Source organism: Armigeres subalbatus, chromosome 3 (genome assembly GCF_024139115.2).
Source record: "Armigeres subalbatus isolate Guangzhou_Male chromosome 3, GZ_Asu_2, whole genome shotgun sequence".
Taxonomy (NCBI): Eukaryota; Metazoa; Arthropoda; class Insecta; order Diptera; family Culicidae; genus Armigeres; species Armigeres subalbatus.
The window spans coordinates 23032641-23053924 of NC_085141.1; the positions used below are offsets into that span (position 1 = coordinate 23032641).

At 43.1% G+C, this 21284-nt stretch overlaps 2 protein-coding genes across 2 annotated transcripts in view; one reads left to right on the forward strand and one right to left on the reverse strand.

Moving 5' to 3' along the window:
- Positions 1-1371: 1371 nt before the first annotated feature.
- The window catches only part of LOC134220197 (G-patch domain and KOW motifs-containing protein-like), a 128333-nt gene continuing 108420 nt past the window's right edge, over positions 1372-21284 (forward strand). Inside the window, exons 1-2 of the mRNA XM_062699178.1 lie at positions 1372-1678; positions 1738-2320. Of these exons, the coding sequence (XP_062555162.1) occupies positions 1530-1678; positions 1738-2320 (732 nt within the window). The 5' untranslated portion in view covers positions 1372-1529. The remainder of the gene's footprint in view (positions 1679-1737; positions 2321-21284) is intronic.
- Positions 18396-21284, reverse strand: part of LOC134227583 (uncharacterized) — a 33132-nt gene continuing 30243 nt past the window's right edge. The window contains exons 5-6 of the mRNA XM_062709171.1: positions 20516-20657; positions 18396-19807 (exon numbers count right to left, since the gene is read on the reverse strand). Coding sequence (XP_062565155.1) covers positions 18665-19807; positions 20516-20657 — 1285 coding nt within the window. The 3' untranslated portion in view covers positions 18396-18664. The remainder of the gene's footprint in view (positions 19808-20515; positions 20658-21284) is intronic.

Sequence of the window (21284 nt, forward strand, 5' to 3'; positions counted from 1 at the left end):
CTGCCCCGGCGGTGACAGGCACTGTCAACCCCGAAAAAAACAAAATACGACAGGATTGCCAACTGAAGAAATGTCAAGTTTGACATATAAACTGTCAATAAAGACGTCAGTAAGATTTGAACTAACTCCTTTCGTTACATCCCGCCTATAAGAGCACACCGAAAAAATATCTAATAAAAATAAACGTCCGACATGCAAGCATTTTGCTCGCAGAAAATGACATTATGTCAAATATTTGCATGTCTGACTACCAGGGAATCAATTTTTCGTCGATGCGCATACGAATCAAGCGACAAAAGAGAACCAACGACAAAGCTTTGTTTTTGTCGGAGATAATAATGACAAAGATCCGAAAAATTTTGTCCACGACAATAAAGAAGACAATTTAGTTGCTAACTTTTCATTCGGGTATTTTGCATTCTCATAGAAATTTTCGGTTTTATGATGCTATTTATCGTAGTTTCTACAGTGACTATAATAACAGTGTCGTCAAGTGTCAGAATTGGAACAGAATTGTCTGTCAGTTCCATACAAATGCGCGTTCCAAACGAGCAGGAGACCTGTCAAACGTGGCACATGACGTTACTCTTCTTGTAGGACTCTAGTAGTTTCTACTTTCATGGAAATATTCGAGAATCTAACTCTGCAATTTATTTAAAACAAAACATCGTAAAAGTGCTTTTTTTTCAAGATTGGCCTAATATTTGCTCGACTTTGAATGAAAATTGGGTTGAATTTTTCATACCAGTTCACGCGTGCACTTTTTCGAATTTTGTTTTCGATTTTTGATATAGTTAGAGGCTTACAAAAATATGTTTTTTTTTCTCGGGAAAGTTGACCTTAGAGCAAGATTACTGGTGGTGAGTACAAGAAGTTTGGCAGCACAGTATCCTCACTTGACACTTTATCGGTCGCAATTAAACGCGCTGTTAAACCAGTAGCGCAACTGGCAGGTGACCAAATGTGGAAGCGCTGTAAGAGCACCGCTATTTAATGAACTGTCAATCGTCACCGGTGCAGAATGCAGCCATCAAATATATAGCCGAAAACACAGACTGGTACGGAAAAGAGTGACTAAACTAAAATGACAGCACAGTGCAGGTGATCGCCCGGTAATGATGCTCATAAATAAGCCAAAGAATCGACTGCGACAATAAAACGAGATATTTAAATACCTACGATTTTTGACGGGAAAGGTCTCACACTCCGGTGAGTAGAAAAAACAGAAGCGTGCTATATCAGATTAACGTGTAAAAACAGTGCGTTCAATAATCGATTAATCCCGCCTCAAGCTTTTCCTGCTTTTTTTGGTCGCTTTTATAAATATAAAGCTTCGATTTTGACATCGCTTTGTTTATGCGTTCTTCAACACTTTTGTGCTTTCGTCCTTCGTGTTTTGGCAACGCAAATCGTTTACGCTTGTTTACCCGTGTTCCGCGATTCCGCCGGTATCTCAGCTGCGATCGGTTCCGCGCGTAGTATCTGTGTTTTTGCGTGTACTTCTGAATTTTCCTTACTCCCTGATTACGATGGATGCAAAAAAGATTAGTTTCGGTTTTAGTAAGATCAAGAAAGGCAACTTAACCGGCCCTTCTGCGATCGTTCCCAAACAATTGCAGAGTAAAGACAAGATTGAGTTGATATCCTGCCTAGAGGGCCAGACCATTAAGATTGTGGGGTAAGTTATGATCTTGTATGACAAATGGGAAACATAATTGATGCTAATCTATATTTTAGAAAGGAAAACGAAGATGATAAACCTGCTCCATTGGTGATTCCGTTGAGGGAACAAGACAAGACGACTATTCCTGACCGCTTGGCCAAATTGCAGGATATTATTGAAGGAAAAGATACAGAGGAAAATGGTGTGAAAAATGATGTTGAACCAAAAGCGGCTGCAGTTGGTAATGAATCGCTTGAGCAGCGAGCAGCTCGAGAAATTCTGGAAGATTTGCAAGAACGGAAATCTCGCGCCAATGAAAAGAACACAATGGTAGTTCCACTGAAGCCAGAAGATTTACCACTAGATGGTGGGCGGGAATCCACGATGGATGATTATGATTCAGTGCCGATCGAGAAATTTGGTTTGGCGATGCTGCGGGGGATGGGATGGAAGGAGGATCCCAACGCCCCTAAGAAGGATAATAAATTTCCCGAGGGACCGGTGCAACGGCCCAAAGGAATGGGATTGGGGGCGGAGCGCGTGTCGAAAGATAATAATCGACAGTTGATTCCTCCAGCGAAAGATGAAGTGCTGGTGATGAAAAAGGGAGCGTTTGTAAAGGTGTTAGCTGGTAAACACAAAGAGAGTTACGGAACGGTGAGTACCTATTTTCGTTATTTCAACAATACTGGGTCCAAATGGCATCGACGTAGATTTGCAGAGTGGACTAGGTACGAAATGAACAACCGCAGTTGCGGTGTTTCCTAGGGCCGCAATGTTATCTCCCTATTAGGACCGAGTTTATGGAGAGCACTACTCGTAATGTTGTGCAAATGCGTTAATATTTATATATTCACGTTTCACAATATCTCGTATCAATACGTGGGTAGGACATATTATATGACATGTCCTATGCATTAATGTTGCTGTTTGCAGAGTCTATTAAATATATAGAGTTGCGCAAAGAGGATCTTCTTACACTTATTCTGAATGATGCTCTTGTTATTATGTTGACAATTTTCATTTTTGTTCAACCCATCCAGTGACTTCACGGGAGTGTTCACTTCTAAAGTTTTTTAATTCGATAACCAAGTCACCAGCAGAGTGTAAATATGTGAGTTTCTTGTTGCTACTTTATTGGGGGGTGTATTGTAGTTTTTTGAAGCTATTTCTAAAACCAATCAATTACATTTCAATTCATGCGTTTTAATTCGCCATAATAATCATTGGGCGATAACAATACTTCCGCCTTACCAACAAGCATTTGTTTACTTTGCACGATAGGTAGACGGCTTGACAGTTCAATAGGTAGATTTAGCCTCATTCTTTGCGCAACTCTATATATTGTCGGGCCGCCACCAAACCGGACCGCGCGATTGAGCACTCGCGCTGCGACGCGAGTCGCGACATATTGAAATATTTCATTAGTAGTGCGCATCATGCACGCATGGATGTACTATCATGCGCACTAATCAGAAATGAGTTGTGACGTTTGGTAACTGCAGATATTTCATTTTATTGAATTTTTTTTTTTTCGATTTTCTACTATACACGGAATATAATAGACCCTGGTTGTGTGCTATGTCAAAGCATTGTCATACCCATAATGTTGTAAGGGTTGTGTTGAACTTTATCTAGAATTTAATAAAAAAAAAACCAGATTAATCCACCTAGCGTTGGTGATGCCTTTCTCGCATTTAGTTAAGACACCAACCTTATATGGGGTTCATATCGTCCGATGTACAGTCGCGTACCAATTTCTTCATTGTTTTGTGGGACACATGTGGTGTAGTCTACTATTTATTCATAACTCGTTTATTGTCCTTGATGCATGTATAATAGGGTGATACAAATACAACATCCCCCTTTTTTTTTTGAAAAGCAACAAATTTACGTACATTAGTAATTAAGGCAAGTAAAAAAAAATTACATCAAATAATCTGAAAACCGCTTCGGCTTAACTACCTCTCGCCTAGGTCGAGCTGCTATAGACGACAACGGGATATCACTCTCTTCTATGGCTGCATTGAGCCTGCCATTCATGCCCAACGCGCGAGACGACTGCTGTTCAGCCTGTGGCGGTGACCAAGCTCCAGCGCCATGTGGTTTGCCCTTGTTGTAGTCACGTCGTTCAAAAATACGTTTTTCTGGAACATTCGTCGAGTCACGATGCTCATTATCGCCGCACTGCCTCATTGATTGCTGATGATTCAAGTTTCCTTGTTGCTTAGGCTGCACATTATGCTGATTTTCTACTTGTGCGGCTTGGCTACTGCACTTCTACGATATACAGCACCCTCATTCGTTTGCACTTCACACGATTGATCTTCATGTCGCCGCCGCAAAATTGCTTGTTCCCATGTTGACTGCAGGTCAGGCCTCCGTTGTACCAAAACATTCGCTCCAATCTGCAACTCTGGTAGCTTCTTCGCTTTCTTATCGTAGCTCATCTTAGTAACAGTCCTTTTATGTCGGATACTTTCTTCCACATGAGACGCTTGTGGTGGCCTTAAACGGTTAGTTACAACTGGTATTGTACTCCTAGTATCTCTTGAACATAATCTTTGGTTCGGACTTAATCCAACGGCGTTCGGAGTATTGCGATGCTGTTGCAAAGCTTCCAGAAGTCTGTACCGCTTTTTGCACACTTTCGGTACAGTTGCTTTACTGCTTTCACTGCCGACTCCGACTTTCCATTTCCCTGTGCATGATAGGGAGACGAGGTTACAGGTGCAAAATCCCATTGACGTCCAAACTTAAGCCATTCTTCATTGTCAAACTGTGGACCGTTGTCTGTGACCACCACCTCTGGACTGCCGTGGCGTGCAAAATTACGTTTGCAAGCACTAATAATGGTTGTTGTCTTAGTATTATTCAAAAAATCTACTTCAACAAAATCTGAGTAACTGTCAGCGGTTACCATTATAGCGATCTTTTTACCTTCCGTCTTGATTTCGCCGAGATCAATATTTACTCGTTGAAAGGGATATTCCGGAATCGGGTGTGTTGTCATTGGAGGTTTACGTTGTTGTCCACTGAACTCCATACATACCATGCAGTTTTTAATGTAGTTTGCAACCTGGTCGCTCATGCCTGGCCAAAAAAAAAGATTCTCTAGCCGCACGAAGAGTGTAGTCAATACCTAAATGCGCTATGTGTAGATTTTCCAGTACTTTTTTTCGAAGGCTTTTGGGTACCAAAACTCTTCCGCTTTTGAAGATTATGCCTCGATATGATGACAGTTCGTTCTTCATCGCCCAGTATGTATGCATCTCATCATCAAGATCTGCTTTCCTTTCAGGCCAACCTTCATTGAGCAATGTCATCAGTTTGCTTAAAGTCCAATCCTTTCGGGTTTCTGCTGCGATTTCTCCAAAACGGTAATCCGAAATATTAATAAACTCCATTACGTTGATGCTTTCGATCTCTTGGAACGCCGCGTCCACTTTTCCGCATGTATTCGCTATTTCGTTCGGAATCGTTGTAGCTGTCCTGGAGAGCAAATCAGCTATATGCATTTCGCTACCCTTTCGATAGCGCACGCGAATATCGTATCGCTGTAACGTCATCCTCATTTTCTGCAGCCGAAGTGGTGCATCCGTTATCGGCTTTCCAAAAATATCTTCCAATGGTTTGTGGTCCGATTCCACTACCGTATACCGCCCTGCTACGTATTGGTCAAATCTTTTGCACGCGAAAACAATGGCCAAACATTCTCGCTCGATTGGTGCATAATTACTCTCCGTCTTGTTGAGCGTTCGAGAAGCATAAGCTACTGGTCGCCCGTCCTGGAGTAAAACACACCCAACACCACTCATACTCGCATCGCATTGAATGACAAGTGTTTCTGCTGGATCATAATAACGTAGTATTGGTGCTTCCGTTACCAACTTCTTGATAAGCAGAAAGGCATCCGCTGCTTTTCTATCCCAATCATATTCTGCGGTATCACGAGTCAGATTCCGAAGGGGAGCACTCACTTCAGCTAGCTTTGGAAGATAACGCCCCAGGTACGTTACTAGTCCTAAAAATGTTAGCAACTCTTTTTTATTCTTCGGGGCTTCGATGTTCAATACCGCTGATATTTTTCCAGGATCAGGTTTTACTCCTTCATCTGTTAAAATGTGCCCAAAAAATGGAACTGATGTTAATGCCACTTTCGCTTTTGCTCGGTTTAGCTTCAATCCTCTCTCTGCACCTCTGAAGCACTGATTGTGGTCAAGCATAGCCGCTTCCAGCGTATCACCACATCCAAATACTACTACATCATCCGCCAAGCAACGTACTCCTCGTATACCCGCAATAACCTGCTGCTGCGCTTTTTGAAATACCTCAGGTGCGCACGAAACTCCGAACGGCATCCGCTTCCAACGATATACGCCCATTGGTGTCTAGAAAGCTGTCAAATCAGCACTACGTTCTTCCAGCTCGAGATGCCAAAATCCGTTTTTGGCATCGAGAATGCTGAATATTTTTGCTTTTGCGAATTCGGGAAGTAGCTCCTCTATAGTAGGAATCTGATGATTCATTCTTCTAATCGCCCGGTTGAGCTCCGCCGGATCCACACACAATCGCAGTTTATCACCTTTCTTGACTAGAACCAGATTACTCAACCACTCCATGTGCTTGTTCACTGGTTCTACGATTCCTCTTTTTTCCAGGTCCTCAATCTTCAGCTTCAGTTCCGGGAGATAAGCTAATGGAATACGTCGCGCCTTCTGTTGAACAGCTGTAACGGAGTCATCGATTTCAATTTTAAATTTCCCTTCGAACCTTCCGTCGCCTTCAAAGACGTCGTGATACTTACGTAGTATCTGTTCACAGTCTTGATGCAGTGTATTGACGTTGTAGATGTCATGTACCTTTATGATGCCAAGGTCTATAGCTGACTGCGATGACAGTAAAGGTAGTCGAGTTTTCTTGACAATCACAAAGGATAGCTTTTTGCTTCCATCCTTGAGCAAAACTTCCAATTCTGCTTTACCTTTCGGATTATTTTACCAGAATAACACCTTAACTTGAGCTCCGTATCGCTAATGTTCTATGTTTGTGTATTGCTAATGTTAACAAGGCTTTGTCCCCTGTCGAATGAAACATGTTGCGAGAAAATCGGTTAAGGATTTCTATACGAAAAGTTGTCTAATGTATTCCTTCAAATCGCGATAGCATAATACATTCACCCTCGCACCGGTATCAACTTGGATTTCCAGAGGTTTGATCTTTCCCGTTCCATCAACTACTTTTAATTTTACCATGATTCTGCTAGTGTCTTTCAAATGACCACTATCCACTTTTGCGATATCGACAAATTCACATTCTTCCTCGTCTTCTGAGCTCTCCGTATTCCCATCAGCATCCTCTAACTGCTTCACGTGTCTGCTCTTGAATTTGTTTCTCTTGTTCTTTGCACGGCACACGCTTCTGAAGTGGTTCAATTTTCCACATACTAGGCATTTCTTACCGTAGGCAGGGCACTTGTTTTTATCCTTCTGATGCTTTCCACCGCAATATTTACAGTTGTACTCGAATCTCCTGGTAGTTGTCACTTTACAAGTGTCCATCGTAGATTCTGCGACCGCCGTCATACGTTCATATTTCTTTGCCAAATCTTCGATCTGTTGATGTTCGTTGACTTTTTTCACCATATCATTGACCGAAATATCACCTGCTCTTAGCAACTCCTTCCTTACTTTATGGTCCCGAATTCCAGCAATCAGTCGATCTTTCAAGATTTCTTCTTGCTGTGCCGCTGTATATCCGCAGGCTGATAACTTCTTCTTCAACCGTGTCACAAATTCTTCTATCTTTTCTCCATCGCTTTGGCACATAGTGTTGAACTCCGCTCGCTCCATACGTTTGTCCCGCTGGGGAGCCAGATGCTGCTCAATTTTATTCAAAATTGCAGTCGGTGTTGCACGATCAGCTACCGATAGTTGTAATTCTTCTACCAGCATCACACCATCTACTCCCATGACGGCCATCAGCGTTGCTATTTGCTGGTTAGCTGCTTTCTCCTCCAACTCCGTAGCGACGGCGTAGTAGTTCCATTGCAACTTAAATATTTTGATCGCCTCTCTGTTATTTTCCCCCAGCTTCAGTGGTAGAGGAACTGGGATGTTAGCCATTTTGAGGTTATACTTTCACTTGCACTTGAAAACTAAATTTTCGTTGCTATTTGGCCAAATTCCGACCCGTTCTCCCGGCACTATCGACTCCCGACTTCTCGCTCGCGATTCCAACCAACTTCGTGATTCAATCAATGCAAATTGGCCACTTCTGACACCATGTTTTGTGGGACACATGTGGTGTAGTCTACTATTTATTCATAACTCGTTTATTGTCCTTGATGCATGTATAATAGGGTGATACAAATACAACATTCATAACTTTCAAACGCAATGACCGATCGTTATTAAATTCAATAGTGATTAACAAGGCTTTGTCCCCTGTCGAATGAAACATGTTGCGAGAAAATCGGTTAAGGATTTCTATACGAAAAGTTGTCTAATGTATTTTATAGCTTTTGTGCACACACATACACACACATTAGGGTGGCTCAAAAAACACTTTTTCAAATTTTTTGATGGGCCGCCCTCTTTTTCGGTTCTATTTGATGCCCTGATGCTCTGGACAAAATTTCAGCCAAATCGGTCAACGTTTGGGCGGTGCTAAACTCGTTGGAAGTTTATATGCAAAAATGTATGCAGAAACATCCAAAAACAGTGAATTGCAGTTGGACGGCACAACTTACGATGAAGAACTATGATACTCTTTCAGATCTTGAAGAATTTAATACAGAATGTTATGCTGAAAACCGCGATAAGATTAGAGTTTATTAGGCAAAGATATTGGCATTTTATTGGAGTGTTGTAGGGGTGAATTTATTTCTTTTCAAAGGTAAAAGAAACGAAATTTGCTCAAACCCTACTACAGAGAAATGCTTATAACTTGGCCGGGCAAACTCAAATCTTCTCGCGGTTTTCAGCATAACATTCTGTATTAAATTCTTCAAGATCTGAAAGAGTATCATAGATCTGCATCGTAAGTTGTGCCGTCCAACTGCAATTCACTGTTTTTGGATGTTTCTGCATACATTTTTGCATATAAACTTCTAACGAGTTTAGCACCGCCCAAACGTTGACCGATTTGGCTGAAATTTTGTCCAGAGCATCAGGGCATCAAATAGAACCAAATAAGAGGGCGGCCCATCAAAAAAATTGACAAAAGTTTTTCCCATACTAATTTGAGCCACCCTAACACACATACATACACACGGACAGACAGACATGTGCTCAGCTCGTCGAGCTGAGTCGATTGATATATAATACTATGGATCTCAGAGGCTTCCATAAAAAGTTCGTTTTCGGAGTGAAATGATAGCCTTTCGGTACAACTTAGTGACACGATGCAGCATGATGTGAACATTTTAGTTTAGACTCCCTTGCTGGCACTCGGACGATGATCAGCTGCCCCTAACATGGGGAACAGACGCTGGTGTGAGTCGCTCCTAACATGGAGAACAGACGCTCGATCAGATTTGCACCTCCGGAAAGGAGCAAACCCCTCTTCCCTGTCAGCATACGACCATAGTTCCCATCGGGGTTGGTTACCCGATGTTCCCTTAGGTTGCTCGTATCCCGGCCAGCGCCACGAGGAAGTAGGGATAGGAGTTGCTGGGTAAGAGGCTAAGAACCGCGAGATGGGGTCTGTTAAGTGAAGTTTGATATTTTGTGAAACTGGCAACACAGGTTGATCAATTAATGCACATACTTCCATACAGAGGCAAAAGGATTTAATTAGAATAGTTTAGAACGGCGACGGAGACTGTTACTCGTGGATTGAAGTGAAACCAGTTTGTAAGTTATTTCATATAGATAATAAGTTCAATAATAATTCATAATTGCATAATAAATTTCAGCTTTGGAGCTGTGTGAAATGGACACTGCTGTCAAAACCGTTTCTATCAAGCCAGGAAAAATCCGTCGCAACAGGTTCGATTGATCACCCTATGAGCGTTGAAATTTAAATGTCAATTCAGACGAGAAGAAGCGGGAAAGGAGAGTAAATAGTTTGGTTGGACCGAATAGAAGAAGTGCTTGAAGCTTAATCTAAATATAAAAACATATAATTGAATTAAAGTTAATAATTAGTGCGAAGTGATTCACTGAAAATTGTGAGTAGTTATATTGTATGTATTGAATATAATTATAATAAATTGTTTATAGTTTAAGCTGATCCACAAAACAACAAGTGTTTGATTTGCTCTAAAAATTCAGTGCCTTCATACGCCGCAACAAATTTAAAAAAAATTCATTATCTACCGCAACCCGACCCAGTAATATGAAGAAGAATCATAATACACAGAAGGTACAAAACAGCCGAAAAATGAACAAACCGTCGGAGGACACTGCAGCGGCTACGGATAATATCGCACCAGAAGATTTGAAACTCCAGTTGAATTACTTGGAAAGAGAGCATGCGATAAAGATGAAAGCGATATCAGATCGTGAAGCTGTTGACTTGGAACATGAACGCAGACGGTATAATTTTTTACGATCACTTTTACAGTTCGATAAAGGAGAAGAATTTGTGGAGGAAACTCCTGATGGAACAACTATTGATATGGAAGGCGATATAAGCAACCTGGAAAGTGTTTCCCACCCGGAATCCTTTGAATACACTTCGTCGGTCGTTACTCAACTTTCTAGAACAACCGGTGGCCAATTGACACCTCAACAAATATGTGCTAGGCAGGTCATATCACCAGATCTGCCTCTATTTGCAGGGGATCCAGAGGATAGGCCGGTTTTCTACAGTCAATATAAACATACTACGCTGGCTTGTGGATACAATCATTCAGAAAACTTGGTGAGGCTTCAGAAGAGTATTAAAGGCAAAGCTTTGGAATATGTACGCAGTCGGTTGCTGCTACCAGAACTAGTACCCAAAGTAATAGAGACTTTAAAAATGTTATACGGGCAACCAGCTGTGTTAATCAATTCACTGATTATGAGAGTTCGTTCGATTTCAGCTCCTGATTCTGAAAAATTGGAAACTGTGATTGAATATGGTTTGGCAATACAAAACCTTTTCGATCACCTTACTGCAATGGATCAAACGGAATATCTGCAAAGTCCGAGTTTATTGCAAGAGGTAGAAGCAAAACTTCCAGGAGAAATGAAGTTACAATGGATACGGTATAAAAGAAGAAACACACCTGCATCTCTAAAAACATTCAATAAATACATGAATGAATTGGTGCAAACAGCATGTGAGATAACGTGTGTGGGATCGAAATCTCAAAGTGGAGCACGAACGAAAGAAAACGACTCCAATCGATTAGCAGTAGTGCACTCAGAGCCAACAAACAATAGTTTTTGTTTTGTTTGTCGGGATAGGAATCACCGTGTCCGAGATTGTCATGTGTTTGAGTCATTTCAAGTTGGTCATCGTTGGAAATTGGTAGGAGAGCTAAAGCTGTGCAGATGTTGCCTCAATCGCCACACTGCAAGAGCTTGTCATGAAGCGTACGAATGTGGTATAGATGGATGCCAACTACTACATCATCCATTGTTGCATCAAGTACGTAATCAATAGAGTGACCAGGAAAACGCGCTTATGGTAGAATTTGGTAAAACTTCATCAATATGAAGAGTTACGTGGGTGGGAATGTTGGCGCGACAGGTTCGACTGATCACCCTATGAGCGTTGAAATTTAAATGTCAATTCAGACGAGAAGAAGCGGGAAAGGAGAGTAAATAGTTTGGTTGAACCGAATAGAAGAAGTGCTTGAAGCCTAATCTAAATATAAAAACATATAATTGAATTAAAGTTAATAATTAGTGCGAAGTGATTCACTGAAAATTGTGAGTAGTTATATTGTATGTATTGAATATAATTATAATAAATTGTTTATAGTTTAAACTTTCATTTTAAGTTTATAGTGCCTTCATACGCCGCAACAGGGTCTTTTATTCCTTCAGGTACGCGAAGTACCAATGGTACGATTTACCCAGCATTTGCCGTGCCATGATTGAAATTACTTCCTTTCAATAAACGCCGTTTTGTCCGAGGAGAACTGTACTTCCTGTACGTCTTGATGCTGGGAGTGCCGGATTTCTCCAACGCCATTATCATCGGCTTATACTCCTCCGGAAGACCAGAAAGCAAAAGAGATCCAATCCACTCTTCCGAAATCTCGAACCAAACGCCCAACGTATGTTCCATATTTCCGCTCGATGAAAGGGTGTTGGAGTAAATCGGCATCAAAGTATGCTGATGACCTCCTTGGAGACCGAAGGCCTCCATAGCAACATAAGTTTTATTGAATAAACAATTGTAGCAAATCATTCATTCCTGTTCAAGCTCTCCACCGAACAAGTTGAATAAATAGTTTTCTGCTGTTCTATTTTATTCCGACCATCAAGAGGTTATGGGCGACTCACGCAAGGATTCGGTCCACGGGATCCCGTTGTTCTCGGGCACCGGCTTTGACAATTGGCGTTTTCGAGTGGAGAAGTATTTGAAGTCCGTGAAGCTATTGGATGTCATCAAGAAGGATCCTCCAGCGGAACCGGCCGAGCTTGCGAAGTTCCAGGAAGAAGACGGTAAAGCGGCGTACCTGCTGATCTCATTTATCCATGACGATCTGCTGGATCTTGTCCGGGACAAGGAGACGGCAAAGGAAGTTTGGAGCAGCCTTGAAGCCGTCTACGCCAAGAAGTCCGTCTCGTCGCAGACATTCGTCAGAAAGCAACTTGCGAAGCTGCGAATGGCTGAGGGTTCATCCGTGAAAGATCACCTGAAGACATTCGAAGAGCTGATCCGACAACTGAAGCTGGCCGGGGCGAAGCTTGAAAAAAACGATGTTGTGTCCCAGCTGTTTGCCACCCTTCCCGAATCGTTCGATCCGTTGGTTACTGCGTTGGAAAATCTTGGTGAGGATAATTTGAAGCTGGATGTTGTTCGCGAGCGCCTTCTTGCCGAGGAACTCAAGAAAACCGACCGGGTAGTCAACTCTCAAGAGAAACCATCAGCATTCCAAGGATCGAAGCAGAAACCTGGTAAGTTTACCGGAAAGTGCAACCGCTGTCAGAAGAAGGGACTGTCGCGTGAAGTTGAAGACGGATCCACCGAACAAGTTGAATAAATAGTTTTCTGCTGTTAAACTGCTGTTCTATTTTATTCCGACCATCAAGAAAGGGACGTGGTGTTGAGCAGCGCTTCCCGACGAGTCAGGCCGGAGTCTTCAAACTCTGCTTCAAGCTTCGCCCAAACCTCAAAAAAAGAATAATCTTTGCTCCTGCTCTTCTTCACTTCTTCGCGTCGATCGCCGGTAAGGTTCCATCCACATTTGGATTCAGCTTTACAACTTCCCACAGCTCTTCCAGCTCAAGGTAAGTTTCCACTGCGAACTTCCAAGTGGGCCAATTCTCACGGCCACTCAACCGCTCGATTTAAGGGAGACTTGAAAGGTTCCGGATTTGCTGTGGAACCGCAACCCATTGGAATGGCAGTAAAACAAACCACTTGTTGCAGTGGTAGAAGTAGAAAAGATAATTTTATTATATTGACATAATTAGGTATTTGATTGCTTGGATTACCTTTCGATCTGAACGCCTACTGTTCATTTCATTCTCCAACATAGTTTAATATCTGGATTGCTTGATTTGCTCTTCTCATGTCGATACATAAACGCAGTTTTCCATTTTCCAACCGAATGGAAATGAGAGATGAAGTCCATGAGGTTGGTTTCTCACTACTCTTTCAATAATGTCCAAGAGCTCAGTCAGCTTGTTCTCCACTTTTTCTAGGAGTGGAATAAGACAACGACGCAATGGTTGAATGACGGGAGGAACTGTTCTATCGATAGGAATGTTCAATTGAATGCCCTTCTTCTTCTTGGAAAATGCTTTCGGCGAACTACCAATCTTCATAACAGTTAAGCACTAGTCCTAGGCAACCCAAATGTCAAGACCACTAGACCACTGGTTTTAGGGCAGTCAGTTTTCCCAGTCAGTCGGCATATACACATCGAGTTTCAGACATTGTAACAAAAGAAAAGTGATCCCCTACACAAGGCTGTTGATATATACAAGGAGCAAGCAACCCTGCATTCTCTTTCTACAGTCTCTTTAAGTTGCTGCTCTCTCTCTTTTTTGGTGGCAGCATCTTTGCGCATGAAGCGCCATTTTGTCATAAGTAAAAGTGAATTCGAAGAGTAAACATCGTTGTTTAATAAAGTTCTGTTTTATTTTAAATAATTAAACTCTGCATTTCATTCCGCTGTAACCACAAGTCCAATAGGTTGTGGGCCCGGCTAGCGCTGGAAGTGCGTGAGTTTTGTGGACATTTTGTTGCGTTGTAAGTGGATTCTTCACCGGTGATTCGATTTTTTTTTCGGAGCGCGAGTGTCGATAAACAAAATGGCGGACACAAAAGCGACGGTCGAAAAATTGAACGACGGGAACTACGCGGTGTGGAAGTTCAAAATGCGTTTGCTTCTGACGAAGGAGAAGCTGCTGAAAGTGGTCACCGATCCGGAACCGGAAACTGTTGATGCGAATTGGATCTCGAAAGACGAGAAGGCGCAAGCGTTGATCGGTTTGGCATTGGAGGACACGCAGTTGATCCATGTTATGACGAAGGAAACAGCGAAGGAGATGTGGGACGCGCTGAAGGATTATCATGAGCGCTCATCTCTGTCCAGTATAATCCACGTTGTGCGACAATTGATTACCATCCGGATGGCAGAAGACATCTGAAGCGGAACATCTGAAGCAGATGGCGGCATTACGACTCCGTTTGACTGCTCTCGGTGAGGAAGTGAAGGATAACTGGTTCGTCGCGTTAATGTTATCCAGTCTTCCGAGATCGTACGATAGTTTGATTGTAGCACTTGAGAGTCGGCCGGATGCAGATCTTACAGTGGACTTTGTGAAAGGTAAGCTGCTCGATGAGGGTCGACGTCGCGTTGAAAGTGACTATCGAAGTGACAATAAGGCACCGAAAGTGAAAAAGGAAATTTTGTGCCACTATTGCAAGAAGGCGGGCCATTTCCGACGTGATTGTCTGAAGTTTTCTCAGGACAAGCGTGAGAAGGAGAAGTTTGATCGTGCAAAAGCAAGCGTCGCTATCAAGTCCGATTCCAGTTTCGAAGTGTGCCTGGCAGCGGGCAGAACCAACGGGTCCGGTTTCTGGTACCTAGATTCAGGGGCGACGGCTCATATGACCAATGATGTATCGTTATTGGAAGATGTGGATGAAGGCTACGACGGTTTGTCTGGCGGATGGAAAATTCATCAAATCATCTGGAAGCGGTACCGTTAAACTCATCTCATATAATGGCGATGGTGAGAAAAGGAAAGTGCGGCTAGACAACGTTCTGTATGTACCGTCTCTTGCTGGCAATCTGTTGTCGGTAAGTAGAATCACAGATTTGGGGTTTCGAGTTCTGTTCGAGCAAAAGGAGTGTCATGTCCTGAAAGAAGAGCAATCAGTGCTAGTTGGGCAACGGCAAGGAGAGTTGTACCACTTGAAGCAGGATCCGGAGAAAATTTTTCTAGCAAATCAAAAGCATTCTCGATTGTGTAAGCATTTGTGGCATCGGCGTCTCGGACATCGCGATGTGCAAGCAGTGGACAAAATAGTGCGGGACCATCTGGGTCACGGATTGAAACTTGATCCATGCGATGTACAAACAGTGTGCCGTCCGTGTTGTGAAGGAAAAATGGTTCGCGAATCATTTCCAAAAGTATCGAAAAGTAAATCGAGCGCGGTAGGAGATCTAGTGCACACCGACTTGGGCGGTCCAATGGAAGAGAACACGCCAAGTGGCAATCGGTATTACATAGTGCTTGTGGATGATTATACGCGTTACAGTTTGGTGTATCTGCTGCAGCGTAAATCGGATGCAGAACAGCGGATCCGGGAATACTGCAACCTGGTGAAAAATCAGTTCGGGCATTTTCCGAAGAAGATTCGTTCCGATGGCGGGGGCGAGTATATGAGTGGATCGTTGCGGAACTACTTTGCGGAGAATGGTATTGTGCATGAATTGACGGCGCCGTATTCACCACAACAGAACGGTGTCGCGGAACGAAAGAACCGTTATCTTGTCGAGATGCTTCGTTGTATGCTTGCAGAGTCGGAGCTTCAAAAGCGTTACTGGGGGGAGGCGATTTGCACTGCAAACTACTTGCAGAATCGTTTGCCGTCGTCCGTTGTAACCATGACACCATACGAGCTCTGGCACAGTAAGAAGCCAACGTACGGACATCTACGCATCTTTGGTACGGAAGCGTACGTGCACATTCCCAAAGAAAAGCGACGCAAGCTGGATCACAAAGCGGAGAAATTAGTGTTTGTCGGGTACGCTGATTGTCGTAAGGCGTATCGTTTCTTGAACCCTGAAACGGATAGGATTACGATTAGTAGAGATGCAAATTTTCTGGAACAGTGCGATACGACGGAGGCTGTTCGACGCCATGATCAGGAAACAGGAGGAGTACAGGAAGTGCCGATAACGTTGTCATATGACGATGAGCACCAGTGCGAGTTGGAGCCGGCGGAAGAAGAGATTGATATTTTCGAAGAAGCCCGTAGTTACAACGAAGATTTCAATGAAAGTGTCTCTGTGGGCGAAGGATCCTTCCATGGTTTTTCCTTGGATGATATAGCGCGCCGCTCCAGCCGAGCTACAAAGGGGATAGCACCACGGCGATTAATCGAAGAGATTTTTGCTGTGAAATCACTGGATCCGGACAAGCTTGAACCGAAGACTTTGAAGGAAGCGGTAACATGTGGACGGCAGGAGTTCTGGAAAGCGGCGATGATTGATGAACTCAAGTCTCATCGTCAAAATGGGACGTGGGAACTCGCCGACTTACCTGCCGGACGGAAAGTAGTTGGTTGTCGCTGGGTATATAAGCTGAAAAGGAATGCTAACGGCGAGGTCACCAAGTACAAGGCACGTTTGGTGGCTCAGGGATACTCCCAGAAATACGGTGTCGATTACGATGAAGTTTTTGCACCGGGGACCAGCCACACTAAATACTCTGCGGATTCTGTTGGCCGTGGCAAGTAAGAAAAAATTGACGTTAAAACACTTCGACGTGAAAACGGCCTACTTATACGGTGATTTGAACGAGGAAATTTTCATGAGGCAGCCACCTGGGTATGCAGTGAAGGGGAAAGAAAGCATGGTGTGTCGATTGAAAAAGAGCATTTACGGACTCAAACAATCAGCGCGGTGCTGGAATCAGCGGCTGCATAGTGTGCTCGTGGAAATGGGGTTCAAACAAAGTGCAACTGATCCGTGCCTGTATACCAAAGTTGATAATGGAAAACGTGTCTACCTGCTGGTATATGTGGACGATATTATGATTGGTTGTGAAGATAAAGATAAAATTAACTCGATATATGAGCAGTTAAAACGGTATTTTGAAGTGACGAATCTTGGTGAGCCTAAAGATTTTCTTGGGCTGAAGATTGAGTGCAATGAACGAAAATACAGTATTTCATTGGAAGGTTACATCGATCGTGTTGCGAATAGATTCGGTCTCCGCGACGCGAAACGGGCGAAGACGCCAATGGAAGAGGGTTTTGTCGGTTCAGAAGATACAAGCCCTAAATTACCGGAAGAAAACGAGTACCGAAGTCTTGTTGGAGCGCTTCTCTACATCTCTGTCTGTTCTAGACCGGATGTAGCAGCTAGTGTAGCGATACTAGGTCGAAAAGTGAGTTCGCCAACCGAAGCGGATTGGGTAGCAGCAAAGCGCGTTGTCCGCTACCTGAAGGCGACAAAGGAGTGGAAGTTATCGTATGGCAACACATGTGGAAAACTGATCGGCTATTCAGATGCCGATTGGGCTGGCGACGTTGGTACTAGAAAGTCTACGACTGGATTTGTCTTTAACTACGCCGGTGGAGCAGTATCGTGGGTTAGTAGGAGACAGAGTTGCGTCACATTATCCACGATGGAATCAGAATATGTGGCGCTAAGCGAAGCTAGTCAAGAGCTAATTTGGCTGCGGAGTTTATTGACGGACATGGGTGAGCACATCGAAGGCCCGGTGACGGTCATGGAGGACAATCAGAGTTGTATCCAGTTTGTCAAGTCGGATCGCAAAAATCGTCGCTCCAAGCACATTGAAGTGAAACAACATTTTGTGAAGCAATTGTGTGAAGCCGGAAGCATGACGCTGCAATACTGTCCAACAGAGGACATGGTCGCTGATGTACTCACTAAACCGGTGGGTGCACACAGAAAAAAATAGTGAAAAATAAACAGCACGTAACTTGACATGCGAAAAATTTACGCTATTCTACGCATAAATGGGTCTCTTCCTAACAAGATTGCTTACAACTTGTATGCAATCTTGACGGTTCACGTCGAATATTGTATATATTTAGGCTATATCCTGTTTGGAATTACGCTAATAATGGCGTTCCATTTATGTGCATGATTCTTAGCGTAAATGTCAGTGGATTTTTCTATCTGTGCAGTCAAAATGCATAAATTCGCATATATGATGGGACTGTCGTAAAAGGTTGGCAGTGTTCGATGAGGAGGAGTGTTGATATATACAACGAGCAAGCAACCCTGCATTCTCTTTCTACAGTCTCTTTAAGTTGCTGCTCTCTCGAAGCTTGCTGCTCTCTCGAAGCTTGCTGCTCTCTCGAGGCTCTTTTTTAGTAGCAGCATCTTTGCGCATGAAGCGCCATTTTGTCATAAGTAAAAGTGAATTCGAAGAGTAAACATCGTTGTTTAATAAAGTTCTGTTTTATTTTAAATAATTAAACTCTGCATTTCATTCCGCTGTAACCACAAGTCCAATAAAGGCAAGGTATATAAATGGAGATAGTCAGCTACGTCATTCATTATGGGAAATATTTCTTTTAGTTCAAAAGTTCTTGCACTACTTCAATACACATTGTGAATGACAACAATCTATTTTTGTTCATTGAATTTTTATCGCTACACTTTCTGTCGGTATCCTTTTATTCTAAACCGTCGAAATATTCCGAGTCGCAACACATATCTTTCATTAGTTGCTTATATCTGCAAAACTGAGGTGCAAATTCCTCCTTATTTCGATTTGTTTCACACTCAAAGAATTCTTGGGGAAGTTGCGATAGATTGGGAAAAGCAAAAGTTGACATCGTCAGCACTTGAGCTCCGAAGACCTTCATTTGCTGGTGGATCGCCTCGAATGGAAATGATTTTTCCGGTTGCCCTCCCAATGCGCGGAACGTTCTAGAAAATGCATCATAAAACGCTCCGATCAAATCACTGAACCGGTCTCTCCGAAGGTTGACTTCGCCGCAAAGGTACAGGAATGAAACGAGATCCAAAACTGGTGATCCGTATCGAGCCATCTGCCAGTCTAGGAACACTAATCGCTGAACACGATTAGTTGCTTGGTCATAACCGAACATGACGTTGTTGGTCCAACAATCTCCGTGGTTGAATGCCCCATAAGGTTCAACTTTCTGACTAGCCATCAACTCCTGCGTTCGTTCCCAAATGCAATCCTTTAGCGACAGGAATTTGTTTTTCCAACGTTTTTCTCCAGCATTTTCTCCGTTGAAGATTGATGCTGCCAATTCACAATTCCGTACAGCCAATGGCTTGGTTTGCTCAGTCGTCATAATAATACTCAGTAAATCGTTTAATCGCTTGATTTTTTCAAAAATGTCCGGTTTCTGTTCCCTCAAAGCAAACGAGCAGGCGTTCATTTTCCCTAGGGCCACCATGAGCACCTTTGCGTGATCATAATCCACCAACACGTACTTATCATGCAGTTCCAATCCGCGTTCCACCAGATCCTCCATGATCAGCATCGACTCTCCCTGCTCCGCATCAAAAGAAGCCCAGTAGCATCTGGGATAGTGCCAAAATCCAATTTCGTCACCTCGCCACAATCCTTTGGCTAGCTGCAGACGTTCAAATGCTGGCAGCACCTCATTGTAGACCAACACTTCCCTCTCGAACAGCAGCATAGAGTTGAACTTTTCGCGCTGCACCGGATCGTCCAGTGGCATCTTACAGATCAAGCTCAGTTTCTGACCGTGTAATAATTTGTCTCCGTCCACCAGCCGATCGCCATAAATAGTAGCACGTACCATCTGTCCAATGAATCCATCACCATTAGACTGGCCCAGATTACTATGGGGAGAAAAAAATGTTGTCGAATTCCACGGGGCACCCCCCAGGATTGTGTCTTTGGGTGAGAAAATAAATCTCTGAAAATTTCAGCTCAATCGCTTGATGCATAAGCTGGCGCATTTGATTTGAAGTTTGTATGGGGATTTCAGCCAAAATGTATAGGAAAATACACCTCCGTCACTCATTCGATCTGGAAATTGGTTCTGATTGCTCGATTGAGCTCAGAATTGCAAAAAGGGCAGTTGGTATGCTACAGAACAATTTCACAGAAGATGCATGATGATTAAATGAACTTTTATATAATTTTCGGCTGAATTATTAGGAGCTGATTTGTGTATTTTTGGGTTTTTTGATCGAATCGCATCAGCCGAAACCCATATAAAAGTTTATTTAATCATCATACAATGTTCTGTGAAATTGTTCTGTAGCATACCAACTGCCGTTTATGCAATTCTGAGGTCAATCGAGCAATCAGAACAAATTTCCAGATCGAATGAGTGATGGAGGTGTATTTTCCTATACGTTTTGGCTGAAATCCCCATACAAACTTCAAATCAAATGCGCCAGCTTATGCAACAAGCGATTGAGCTGAAATTTTCAGAGATTGATTTTCTCACCCAAAGACACAATCCTGGGAGGTGCCCCATGGAATTAGACAACTTTTTGTTTCCTGGGCCAGTCTAATCACCATCCTTCGATCCGGGCTCGTACCGAATGTCGTATGTTCCTCCAACGAAATTGTGATCCCAGGCGATCTCTTCCAACTTGGAGCGGACGTAGGCAGGAACGGATGGATTTGTCATTTTCACTAGATGTGTTGTCCAATCAAATTAAATATTTTAAAGCAAAAGGTACCTACCTACCTACTACCGACTAGCGACAAGTAAGGTGATTTGCAGAGTAAACGATCGACTGACATGCATTGCGGTTTGCTGCTGACTCAGCTCGACTGAGACAGGCAAAGAATGCGAAATGGTGATCGCTGCTATCTACCGCACTCATACCCCTATCCGTTTTCGTGTTATTAGCTCATATGGTTGAAAAAAGCGTGATATTTTTTTCTGAAACCTGAAGCAGTCTTATCAGATATATGAACTGAACATAAGCTAAAGATAAAAAGTATCTTAATCTTCTTCTTGTTGGCATTACATCCCCACACTGGGACAGAGCCGCCTCGCAGCTTAGTGTTCATTAAGCACTTCCACAGTTATTAACTGCGAAGTTTCTAAGCCATGTTACCATTTTTGCATTCGTATATCATGAGGCTAACATGATGATACTTTTATGCCCAGGGAAGTCGAGACAATTTCCAATCCGAAAATTGCCTAGACCGGCACCGGGAATCGAACCCAGCCACCCTCAGTATGGTCTTGCTTTGTAGTCGCGCGTCTTACCGCACGGCTAAGGAGGGCCCCTATCTAAGTATCTTATTACTGGAACTCATTTACATGA